The following is a 12034-nucleotide window of genomic DNA, read 5'->3' on the forward strand; positions in this document are numbered from 1 at the left end:
GTTAAATGATACTGTAAAGGAATACACTTCCCTCTAAAGCTTAACTCACAGTTTAAACCGACATATTCACAAACAGGGACCATGTTACAATACCAATGCTCATTAAATGGGAGCTTGAAAGTTACTGCCAAAGTACCAGAGCAGCATGTTCTCCTTGAGCATCCCTTGTCAATAAATTGTGAATCACATACATCCCTTCAATAACCTGTTGTGAAAACAAAAATCTTTTCCTTATTAGATCAGGTGGTGCCATTACAAAAATAGTGTACAATGCTTCTCATTTTGTTTTGCAGATAAACAAGACTACTTTAATTACCATGATCTGACATGCCATCTCCAGAACAGAAGGCACAGTACTGAAAGGTCTAATACATTTGCAATACAGGGAAGGTTTATTTTAGTCCTTAAATGGAATGGCTTTAACATAAAGTATGAAAAATACTGCCCTATTCTTAATAGAATCTTTCTTGAAGGAACAATTGTAAAAATGGATTTCAGATTTTACTGCTTAAGTCAAAATATTAAATGCTGCAATAAATTATATTTTGGAAAATACAAAGCTTTTGCCACAAACAAGAAGCAACTCTTATTATTCAGGGTATTCAGGATGTCTTGGGTGTGTTTTCATGTTTTAGATTTCATAATGCAAAGCTAATCCTTGCTAGCCCTTAAGTAAGTAGGACATTAGCAGAGTCAAGGAACCCTAAGAGTAAAATCTTCTCGCAAAGACCACTTTTCATTTTCTGACTAGGGAAGAATTAGCCATAGCGATCAATATGACAAGCAAACAGGAGGACTAAGTGGCAAAGAAATAGGTGGAAAAGTATTTGAGGGGTGTGGACATTTCAAGAAAGGAGATTAGAGAGATGGCACCAAAAGCCAAGGAGGTTACAAAGGAAAGGCTATATTCAGGCAAGAAGAAATCAGAGCAACAGACAAATCATCATTTTTTGATAGTTCAGTCAGGCAGCATGGAACAGCTGTTCTGCCTAACAGAACAAACATTTTTTACACCTGCAGAAAGACAACATAGCATCTTCTTGTTGAAAAGAAGTAGATGTGGATGTCCTTGAGAATATAAATTGAGATCCCTGTAAGGTCAAAACCCAGCAAACCATCAGAACAAAACAGATTCAATGACACCAAACACCTTGTCTGAGTTACTGCCATACACACAATACACAACATATTTTTGCTCATATGCTTCATCAGGAGTATTTTCTTGAAAAGTTTTGTGTAATCTGCAGCAGAGCTGTGGCAGGTGGAGAGAGCACCCCCACACCATGGTGCTCAGTGCAGATGGCCACTGCCTGGGCTGCCTACCTGCTGCAGGGGGTGGCACGCAGGCACCAGCGCCATGTCCCAAGGGGTTCTTGGGCCACGTGGTGACAACCAAGTTTGGGATGTACGGATCCTGCCATGATGTCAAGAGGCAGCCACTATCACTAGAAGAGTACTTACATTCAAACTGCTGGCATCTTTCTTCCCAGGTTTATGTAGTACATTCAGTGATTAAATAAAGCAAAGAGCAAATTATGCCACATGAATGGCCACCAGACAGCTTTTCAGGTACAGTATAAACTGTCCTGAATGGTTATCAGGGAAATGCCTGGACAGACTAACTTTATCAGCATACACAGGACTTTGCTACCTACAGAGAGCTTGCAGAGCACATACTTAAGATACACAATCATGAACACAAGGTGAAACATCAAAAATAGCACTGCAAGGAAAAAGTACAGCATTTCCCAGGACAAGCATCTGGATAGTGTGGAGAATGAAATGTTGAATGAAACTGCAGCAGAAAAATCAAATAAATCTAGGTTTTGTAGACAGAGAAATATACCATATATCACAATATATTTTTATAGGACAGGCTTCAATAGTTCCCAAGAATCAGGTCACAATCTTAATGTTGACTGACTGAAGCTATTGCATTACTATCATCACAGATCACTTTTGCACCAAACGGATTATAATACATTATAATGTTGGAATTAACTAGTGTTTTCTGATAAGGAACAAGTCACCTTTTATTATTAGGCATCAAATCATTTTAGTATTTTGCTGATATATTCTTCTCTGGTACAAACTGCCAAAGAATATAGTTTGCCTGCCTGCAGAGTGGAAAGAAAATGTGCCTGAATAATATGCAGATAAAAACTGATATAGAAATTAGCCCTGATGTACTACAGATTTCCCAAGGCCTTGCTAAGAATTCAGTGACAGTTATATTTGGCTTTAAGTGCTCAAGCCCAAGCTTCTTCTCAGAAAATGATAGATCCTATTGAAAGAGCTTAAACGATGGCAAAGATATTTAAAGGAAGACCAAATTTTATTTATTTGTGATGCACATTACATTCATCAATGGAAGAATAGGTATGCTAGGTAGAGAGTGAAAAGTATCTTTGTAGTATCATGTGAATTTGGAACTCAGCTATCAAGTACGGACCAAATCTTTCATTTTAGCAGCTGAGTGGTAACAATAAGGGAGTGTCTGTATCAGGGATTGAAGGATTTGTGGGTTTTGGGATGGTGGTGTATGAATTTGGCTTGCATATATATATATATGTTTATACACACACACATATATACACATATGGTACACACTGAAGCACACGATTAGTGCACTTGAAGAGGTTTCTTTTTGAAACAAAATTTGCTGCCATGCAATAGGACACTAGCTAGGGAGCACCATTTTAATGTGGATGGATGGTCTTCCACTACATACTGCCTACATTTTTATGGCAGATACAATGTTAGATCGTTGGCAATCTGTTTATTATTTCATATCCATGATGCTTGTTCACAGCGATGCTCTTGCAGGTCTGCTCTTTACCTATCTATCAGTTACCAAATTACAGTCACGGGTGGACCTCTCAACTGTTATCTCTCTAGTTTAAATTATTTGGTGCTATGTCCTACTAATGGTGTCCCTTAGCAAAAAGGACTGGAAAGTATGAATTTAGTGGTTGTAATAGACAAAAACTATAGGTAAATTTCCTCGCTGTGTAAGAAAAAGGTCAAGCTGAAGATCTAGAAAATTATCTCATCTAGAAAGTGCCTACAGCCTAGCCATTTGTGGATGGCAACATATTTCATACTGATTCTTGTATTACAAAGACAGAGAAGGTGTGCTTGCTCTTCTTCTCTTGGGACATTTTCTTGACTGAAATACTCTTCTGCGTCCTCCTACATAAAACCTTCTGAAGGCTAGTACCACAGTGGTTCAAGTCAGCTACCCACACTCTCTTGTTCCCATTTCTGAAAGGGAATTGCAACTTGTTTATCCCGAATGCACCTCCAGCAGGCTCTCCTCTGAGTCATAATCACAGTAGCAAGACTGAAGAAGAGATGAGCAGCATAGCTGGAGCCATGGCTTCCAGAGAAGGTTGTCCCATGACAGCTGGTCAGGGACAGCATGCAGAGATCTCATGTGGTTGTTTACTGCTAGGTGTACAACCTCGAGGATTTCATAGAAACGGCTCTCCGTTTCTGGAGTCAGTGGGACTTTCTCTTCAGGGTCTCTGGAGAGATCAAATAGCAGTGGGGGATCATGCTGTGTGATGAATCCTCCGTGGCAGAAGCAAACATGAGAATCATAGCAACCATTGGAGTCTTCAGGACTGAAGTTTGGAGTGAAGAAGAAAACTTTCCAGACAGATCCACCTGCAATTTACAGACACAAAACAGCTGGTGACAAAAGGACAAACTAAAAGTCCTCTAGTCTTAGGCAACTGTAATTTACATCATGGGAAATCAGTCTTGTGGTACAACCTCGCTCTGTACAGAAATTGCAATATACTGAAAGAGTAAAACAAAAGTCATCAAAACAAAAATAAGCAAAACACATCAATTTTCATGCTACACATATTGATGAAATAATTATGATCATTTCATTCTCTTGAAAGAATTCTGATTAACTAAATCATAGAAGACTTAAAAGGACTTTATGTTTTTACATAAACTGTTGTAGGAAGATTTGCATAAATATTTACTAAGCCATTGCAATGTCCTCTTCAAGACTTACTAATATGTTCCTTTGCCTCTTGACCACATCCAGATATTGTTGGGCCATATCTACTTTTCGTTTTGCTAATCAAAACAACTTCATCTTTACCTTTTTCTCTCTTGCTGTCTTTGTTGTACTAACCCATTGCATTCTGCCCCACGCCTTTGTTGTAAACAACTGGAGACAGAGTTTCTTGTTTTATTAAATGTGATGACATGAAAACATATAAAGGATGCTAAATTTCTGACTTAGGCCTCTAGATTTTTTTTTTTTTATAAAAATAAACCATTGTTATAATAGTACAATTTTTAGGTGACACTCTGCTTTGTATAATGGGAGCCAACGGTCTTCATTTATATATTGGTCATTCTCTCTTGGCTTAATTTTCTGTGTACAGAAATTGAACTATCTGCACAAGTGTAACTTCAATATTTTCACTGTTTAAAAATACTAATTACTTCCTGTATTATGAATAAGCAGATACCACTTGTTTCCTTCAAGAAGCACTCTTGAAAAGAAGGTACACCAGAGAATCTGAAAATACTTAACAAGAAAAGAGTAAACAAAAAATGGCTACTATTTTCCTCAAGTATCACAGAACAGGGAAAGCAGGAACAGACAGGCACTTGCAGGGGAGTACATCGTCCCCCCACAGCCAGGGAAGCATACCCTTCTCCAGACATGGATCGAAGAGTAATTGATGGGCATAAAAAAATCTGTACTTTATTCTTAATAGAAGTAGGATACTAAAAAGCTGAGGTCCATGATGTCACACTACCTACCAACTTGAGTGTGTACAGACATCAGGAATACATACTCATCAGTAATTTACATTCCTTAGTACCCTGTTACAAAAACACATGTTTTATATTATGTCAATTTTTTTAAATATTGGGGGGGAAACTCTTTTTGGTATTTTGTTCAATTTTTTTAAGTTCACAGAAAGCTTGTTAACTCAGTAACAGATTGTCACAGATTTATATGCACTACAGTGGTTAACATTCATTAATCGATTCATCAATTCAGCAGAAAGGAAAGCACTAGAAAACGTGGGAAGAGCAAAGACGAGCTGGTACATGCCATGCTGTAACTATACCACAGTCATTTTTTAATGATAAAAACAGGTTTAAAGAAAGAAATGTTTCAGGGGAATAAAGAGTCACAGGCTGCAGTTCCAATCTATAGCATGAATTTAAAGGACAGGAGATGACCTTAAATTCTTTACAGCTTCTTCTGTCCCACAGAATTTTTTACATTGTAAGAGATTTTACCTTTAGGAAGCAATTCAATGACAGATCCTGCAGACTTCCAGTTCACTTAGTCCGCACTTAAATCAGGGTCGGAGGGGTGATGGTTATTACACACAATAGACTGGAGAACCCTCTGAATGTTTCTTGGAAGTCAGCAAAGGGGAAGGAGATTTAAAGGCTGAGAGTGACTTGCTGGCACAGACAATAAGGAGGTGGCAAGTGTTAAAAGGCTTTGGCTGTGTACAGCAGCAATGGGTCTTACTGGGGAAGAGGAGAGAAGAGGAGAGGAGAGGGGAAGGGGAAGGCAGCATTTTTTCATGTACCTTTCCAATAACGTTTTGAAAGGTTGGTTTGATACTTGAATTCTTTGCTGTTTTCTCAGAATTAAAATAACAAAATCTAACACTCCCCCATAAATTTCTTTGAACTTATGCACAGAACATTTCCCAGAGCAGAAATATGCCTCTCATTTACTGAGAACTAGAATTTACATTCTGGGAAGGTATGTAATTCTATACTAAGCATTCCTCCAGGCTCTTTAAAAGTGTTTAATTGGAAAGATGGACAATGAAGAACATAAAAGGCCAAAGGGCTTTATTAATCAGTGCACTGTGTGCTTTTGCAGACCATGCAACATTTGCCCCACCTGAGAATTTTATCCAGGGCACTATAACACCCTGATAGAAGAAGAGCAGAAAAAATTATATAGCTATTAAAATGTCAGCTAAAAGAAATTCCAGTAAGGCCATGCACATGAGAACTTTGTGGTCAAGCTGTCTTACCACACATCCATCTTTGATGGCACAATTGTGCTGAATGACATTGAAAAGACATTTTCAGCCAACATTTTTTGGTGTTGGGCACTGTAGCACTAGGCTGGTTCAAGCGCTTACAGATAGCAACATAAAGTTGGGATTCTGAATTAACGCAAGTCAGTAGAAGCAGCTCATATAGTTTAGACACAGGGAAAAGAAAGAAATAAGAAAATTGTGCCATGATTTTTTTTCCCACCACAGAATAAAGAATTGTTCAGGTTTGACTATATACAGAGCATATGGCATGTTGCAAAGTCATGCGCGGGGCTGGGGACAAGGCATGGGCAACATCACATCATGTCCGAATCACATTGCTAGGGTTTTGAAGAGTTGATGCTAGTTTATCAGCTATGTAGCTACATAATGTCATGATCATACTGTGCAAAACAGGGAGCTTTGGGAGAGCAAAGACTGTTACTGTGCAATATCAGTTTGTTGCACCGTAACTGCTTCAGCAAGGATCAGGAACTTCACATGGTGTTGGAGGAACAGCAGAGCAGACTTCAACTGCTGATTTCCTAAGCATTATAAAAACTAAAGCGTTATCTGTCAGCATCTGTGGCTGTGGAGCAGCCAGTGTAAAATATTAGGGGACATAAAGAGCCATCAGACTTCTCATCTCTAAAGCTGATGAACTGTATAAGCCTCGATATCAGAGAGAGCTCTCTCCCAGTGTCTCTCAGCTGACATAAAATCTCATTTTGTCAGAGGGTTAACTACAAGGATCAAGTTAATCTCTTGGTAATTAACGATACCTTTGTTCTGCAAAGCATCTGGATAGCAAACTCTCTTTATATAAAAAGATAACTACATGTCTCTTCCTTAGTGAAGTTAGTAGTAAAGTCGTCAGGGCTGCCCCACAGACAAGTATATCAGGTCCCTTCTAAAACAGCAGGCAAGTTCTAAGCCTGCAGCTCCCTTAAAGATCCTGTCCCAATGCTTAACAGCTACTTTATTTAGCATCCACTTTTACTGCAGTTCTCCAGCTCTCTAAATTGTCCGACAACTTAACCTATTCAGGTCTCAGAATACCTCTTTCCTTCACATGTTAAGAAAAACAAAACTACAGAAGTTGTACATCTAAACAGTCTCAAATTAAGTAGGTTGCAATTAGTTCAAGCAAATCTGCTATGAACATAATTGTTCACAGTTCAATCTCCTTAACAGACTTCTCTTCTGTTTTATTATCCTTCACCCATCTATTTATCCTCTCATACTCATACAGGCAACCGTAGTTCCAACAGACAGGTAACAGCCATGAGATTAAAAAACAGTTTATCAGTAAGATATATTAACATTTCCTAAGTGAAGTGACACACTGGATAGGGATGTTATTTCTGTTACAATAGCTCTGTTCTTCATCACTGATGGCTAAACAGTGTTTTCTGATAAGCAGTTCTTGAAGTGAATAGAAACTATTGCCGTGTTACTGCCTGGACCTCATTTTTACTGAATGTAATCTATGACAGTAGCTTTATAGGTTTGCTGCTACTGTCATCTCCTTTGTTCATATTATTTTGTTTCTTCTTTCTCTAGAAGAACAAGGTAAACAAGTCCGTTGTTCACTGTAAACGGGGAAACTGGTTTCTCCTTGACTTCAGATGCCTTTGAGCATAACCCTTCAGGTGTAGCATACCGATGTAATTTGCCTACAGACTTTTCCTGTATCTCAAGTGCACTCTGCAGCCATTGTCAGCTCCCACACTCCAACTCACGATTCTCAGTGTTTCTACAGAGTAGCAGGTGAAAGCTGCAACTCACTTGAAAATTGCATTCTTCAGATAACTCATTACTAGATTGAATCTTTTGTTCCTGTTCCCTATATATGTAGAATCATTTAGAATTGTTAGGTTCTATGCTAATCTTATATAGACATCACATACGTGTATGTATTTAGCTCTTCAACAATTCAACAATTTAGAAAAGGGTTTGGTTGCAAAATTATTGTAAAACTATATATAGCACATAGAAAATACACATATTATTTTTATGACTATGTGCATTCCTCAAACAGCTAATAAAAATCTGTTATTTGAGTTTAAAAATGTGTAACTATTGTTCTTTCAGTGAAAACTTGTATTTTTGATACTTGCTTTAGTATCAGAGTATCTCAGGATGTTATATTGTTACTTCAGTCAAGAGACAGCACATTATGTCCCAGTGTAGGTGGGGAATAACTGAGTGATATTCAAAGACATAATGTTAGTTTATGAGAATCAGTTGTTGCTAGAAGAGGTTTGCATAAAGTACTGTGCAGAACATAAGAGTATTTGAGGTAAAACCATGAAAAAGACCAGCAGGAACAGTGATTTTAGAATCTTAAAAAAAGAGTAGAAACTGCAGTGTTAAGTATCCTTTAAAACAGAAAGGATTACACATTGGTGGACATCTAATAGTCACAACGAACTGTTAGAGGAAAAATACAAGACAGTGAAAAACCATGCTCAGCTACTGAAATCTCATGACTGAGCTCCTTATCTAGATTAAGTGCTGTGATACGAGAAGCTTCCACTCAATTCTGTTCAAAAGCCTAGCTGCTGAATGGTAGCAGCTGACAAAGAATTCTTTTCCTGAATACTTCATCATCATCTTCAAAAAGAATTGACTGATTGCTTACAGCGTTTTCTTTTCTTAGTTGAAGAAAGTCCCAAATGGGAACAATCTGTGGGTATGGAAACTATGCTGCCAAAATAGGGAGTGCTATAATGCAGTGTTATGCCTTGGATTTGGAAGTCTTAGTTAAGAGCAACATGGAAGAATACATGTTGCTCTGGAAAAAAAAAAATCCATCCATAGTTATTTGATGCACATAATCCAGATGCTTGCTAAAGATTTGAATGAAGAATCTATTTACTTGCTGAATGGTCCATATGATTTTCAGTTTATCCAAGCAGCAGCTGATGGCATGCTGCAGACAAAGTAGAATGTTGGTTCAAAAAAAAATTGGTCCAAATGTTGACACAAATTTATTGGTCATATCCAACCTATATTCAAAAGTCCTTGAAAACAGAAAAGCTGTCTTTTATTGCTTTTGAGAGACATGCTATTGATTTGCATGTACTGGTTTTCCACTGAAGTCAGTAACAGACGGCAGTTAGGAACTGAAGGAGCAACACACTTAAGAATGTGTGTCATAACCACTTTGTCAAGGATGACAAAACCCAAAAAGAAATTTATTCAGAATTGTGTCTTGTCTTTTGTCTTTTCTGTCCTTCAAAAATGGATTTTATCATCAGAAAATAAATTGACAATCATTACTGTCTTGCGTGAAGTGGATACAATCATTCTGAGTGAAAACAGATCTGCAAGATTCAGAAAGCAATTTTCCTGATCCTGAGCAAATGTAAAAGACAAAGATGCAAAGAAAGTCCTAAGCAACTTCTCCAAATATTTTCAGACAACTTCAAAGCAACCAAAACCATCCCCAGGAATCTGTTCATAAATTATTTCCTCCAGCCATTTTTTGAAATTTGGATGTCAAAAAAACCCTTGTCACACAGTACTAATAAAGCATTCCAAATCATTAATCTGAAAATTGAAAGTGTGTTTAATCTTTAAATAGCAAGAAGTGCATCTAAAACCAAAGAACTAACTATGCAAAATTACTTCAAAGGTGAAAAGTAGAAATTTTGTAAAAGCAGTAGCCTGGAATTTTGCGCAATGCCAAACAATACTGACTATTCATTCATTTTACTGTAAAAAGTTGAGGACAATGGTGAATTACACTTTCTTACAGGTGTCACAGATACTTGATTTTTTTTCCAACTTTTAAAAAGCTAATAGGGCTTTTAAAAAGCTGATAGGATACTTAGGAAATCTGAAAAAAAAGTTTGAAAATCGAATCAGGTGTAAATAATAACATAGCAAAGGGGTTTGTTTCATCAGAATGAAAAATCTGAGTTAAGAAAGAAACCATTTCTAAGTGATATGGTGCAAAAATCTCAGTATCAGACAGCCTTAAGTATTAAAAACAAATATCTGAATGACTGAACTTTTGGTTTTATTGTATTATAATATGTGTAGTTTAGCATCTGAAATACAGTATTTTTTTCTCCCACTGTTAGAAAATGCATCTCTTTGCCAGAATCTGAAACTAGCAAAAGATTACAAATGGTTTTAAACTTTGGGGTGAATAGCTGAAAGTAAATAGGAATTTTCATCCTTTGTTTTTATTAGAGAGAAAAGTTGGAAAAATTGTTCAGCTATTAAGCCAATTAGAACTACAAAAAAGGAAATTACATGACAACTTGAGGGTGTGCTAATATCCGGCATTTCAGACGGATATTGAGCCTTGAAGTGCATAGAAAAAGTTTAAACCTATTTCATTACAGCTCTTATGAGCCTATCATTTGGAACCAACGCATTTAAGGAAATGGAAAGCAGAAGTTTCCTGAAGGACTGTGATGCAAAATAAAGTTATCAATGGATGTATGTTCAAACAATGCAAAGTCCTTCAAAATCCTGAATTGAACCTAACCACCAAAAGTACTTATCACAGGATGTTCTCTTAAAGATGATCAGCAGGGTTTCTTACATAAACTCACTTCCAAGCAAATTTCTAGAAGTCTCTGTTCTGTTTTCATGTGGACATCCTCAAGGTTAAGGTCTTCCAGAGAAATTCAGCAGCCTGCCAGTTTGGACCTTTATGCAACAATCAATCTTCATTCCACAGTTCTCCAGTCAGCACGAATGATTGAGTTGGAAGAGAAGAGTTTTAGCAAAGCAATGGGAATATTTTCTTGCCTTGGTGGTATGCAGAATGGATGCAGAGATCTTCAGCTATTCTCCAGATGACAGTAAGTGATGGCAAAGAGAAAGAACCTTGCCTCTCTCCTAATCTCCAGCTTAAGGAATGCATGCGTGCAACAAAGTGAAAAACATGCTTTACCCTTTTGAAGTGCCACAACCTGCTAAAATCTCCTTCCCGCTAGAAACAAGAACACAGAAGGGTCTCCTGGAGCTGCAGATGAGATGAATGCATTTTAACTGTTCCTTCTGTAGGACTTTAATGGAGAGGTCAGCATGATTTTGATGAAAGGTTACTTCAGGTCTGACACTCAATTAATACAAAATCATTTTGACTAGGAAACTATATTCAATCATGCCTGAAGTAATCCAAATAATCAAGTTTTTTTGAGTTTTGTTTGTTAGTTTGGGAGAATGGCATGTTGGATTGGTGTACAAGAGGTTTGGCTTGTGCCTTCCACATTGCAGCCACCCCTGCCCCTTAGTTTGCAATCTAAATCAGGAGAAAAGGAAGTGAAATAAGAAAAAAACAAAACAAAACAAACAAACAAAAAAAAACAACAACAAAGAAAAAGAAGAGAAGGTCTCTATTTCATTTGAATTAACCAATTGGACTAGGAAGTTAAGTTTATGTTCCTAGGATGATTAGGAATAGGGTAAATATTTTTTTAAAAAGGACAGGATTTAATTTTTTTCCCCCTTCCCTTTATTTCTCTCTCTCTCCTAGAGTAAGCAGGGAAATGCTGGTAGGGAGTGCAGTACTGCAAGTCCTGGGGTATAAATAGCACTGCCTGAGCCTAACAATAACTCTGCTGCCACTGTCACCGAGCAGAGCAGAGGCAAGAAAATATTGTAACAGTATTTGTCACGTTTGCCAGGGGAAACACTTTTGTACCTGAAATACTGTTAGCAGAAATGTGTATCAGTTGATTAGGTCAATTTTCTTGAGCTTGATATAAACAGTTTTGTGTTGTCTATTCAAGCTAGAAATGCTCTTCTCCCTTTCAGCAGCTATGTTATTTCACACTTACCAAATAATATGCCCATACTGTGTCACCCAAATTCAGCTGCAGCTGCTCTGATATAAGGATCAAGATAGCAAATTAAAATACTTAATGAGATAGTTTAGGTAAATGATACTTGATGCTTATTCTGCTTCCTCCAGCTGTTGGGGTTGAAACACTGAAGGGATCTGGGAGACGATTTGGGAT

At 37.4% G+C, this 12034-nt stretch overlaps 1 protein-coding gene across 4 annotated transcripts in view; it reads right to left on the reverse strand.

Moving 5' to 3' along the window:
• Positions 1–1843: 1843 nt before the first annotated feature.
• Positions 1844–12034, reverse strand: part of STS (steroid sulfatase) — a 116309-nt gene continuing 106118 nt past the window's right edge. For all 4 annotated transcript variants that reach the window (XM_080377650.1, XM_080377651.1, XM_080377649.1 and 1 more), the window contains one exon: positions 1844–3669. In XM_080377650.1, coding sequence (XP_080233776.1) covers positions 3287–3669 — 383 coding nt within the window. In that variant the 3' untranslated portion in view covers positions 1844–3286. The remainder of the gene's footprint in view (positions 3670–12034) is intronic.

This window comes from Falco punctatus, assembly GCF_963210335.1.
Source record: "Falco punctatus genome assembly, chromosome: 2".
NCBI lineage: Eukaryota > Metazoa > Chordata > Aves > Falconiformes > Falconidae > Falco > Falco punctatus.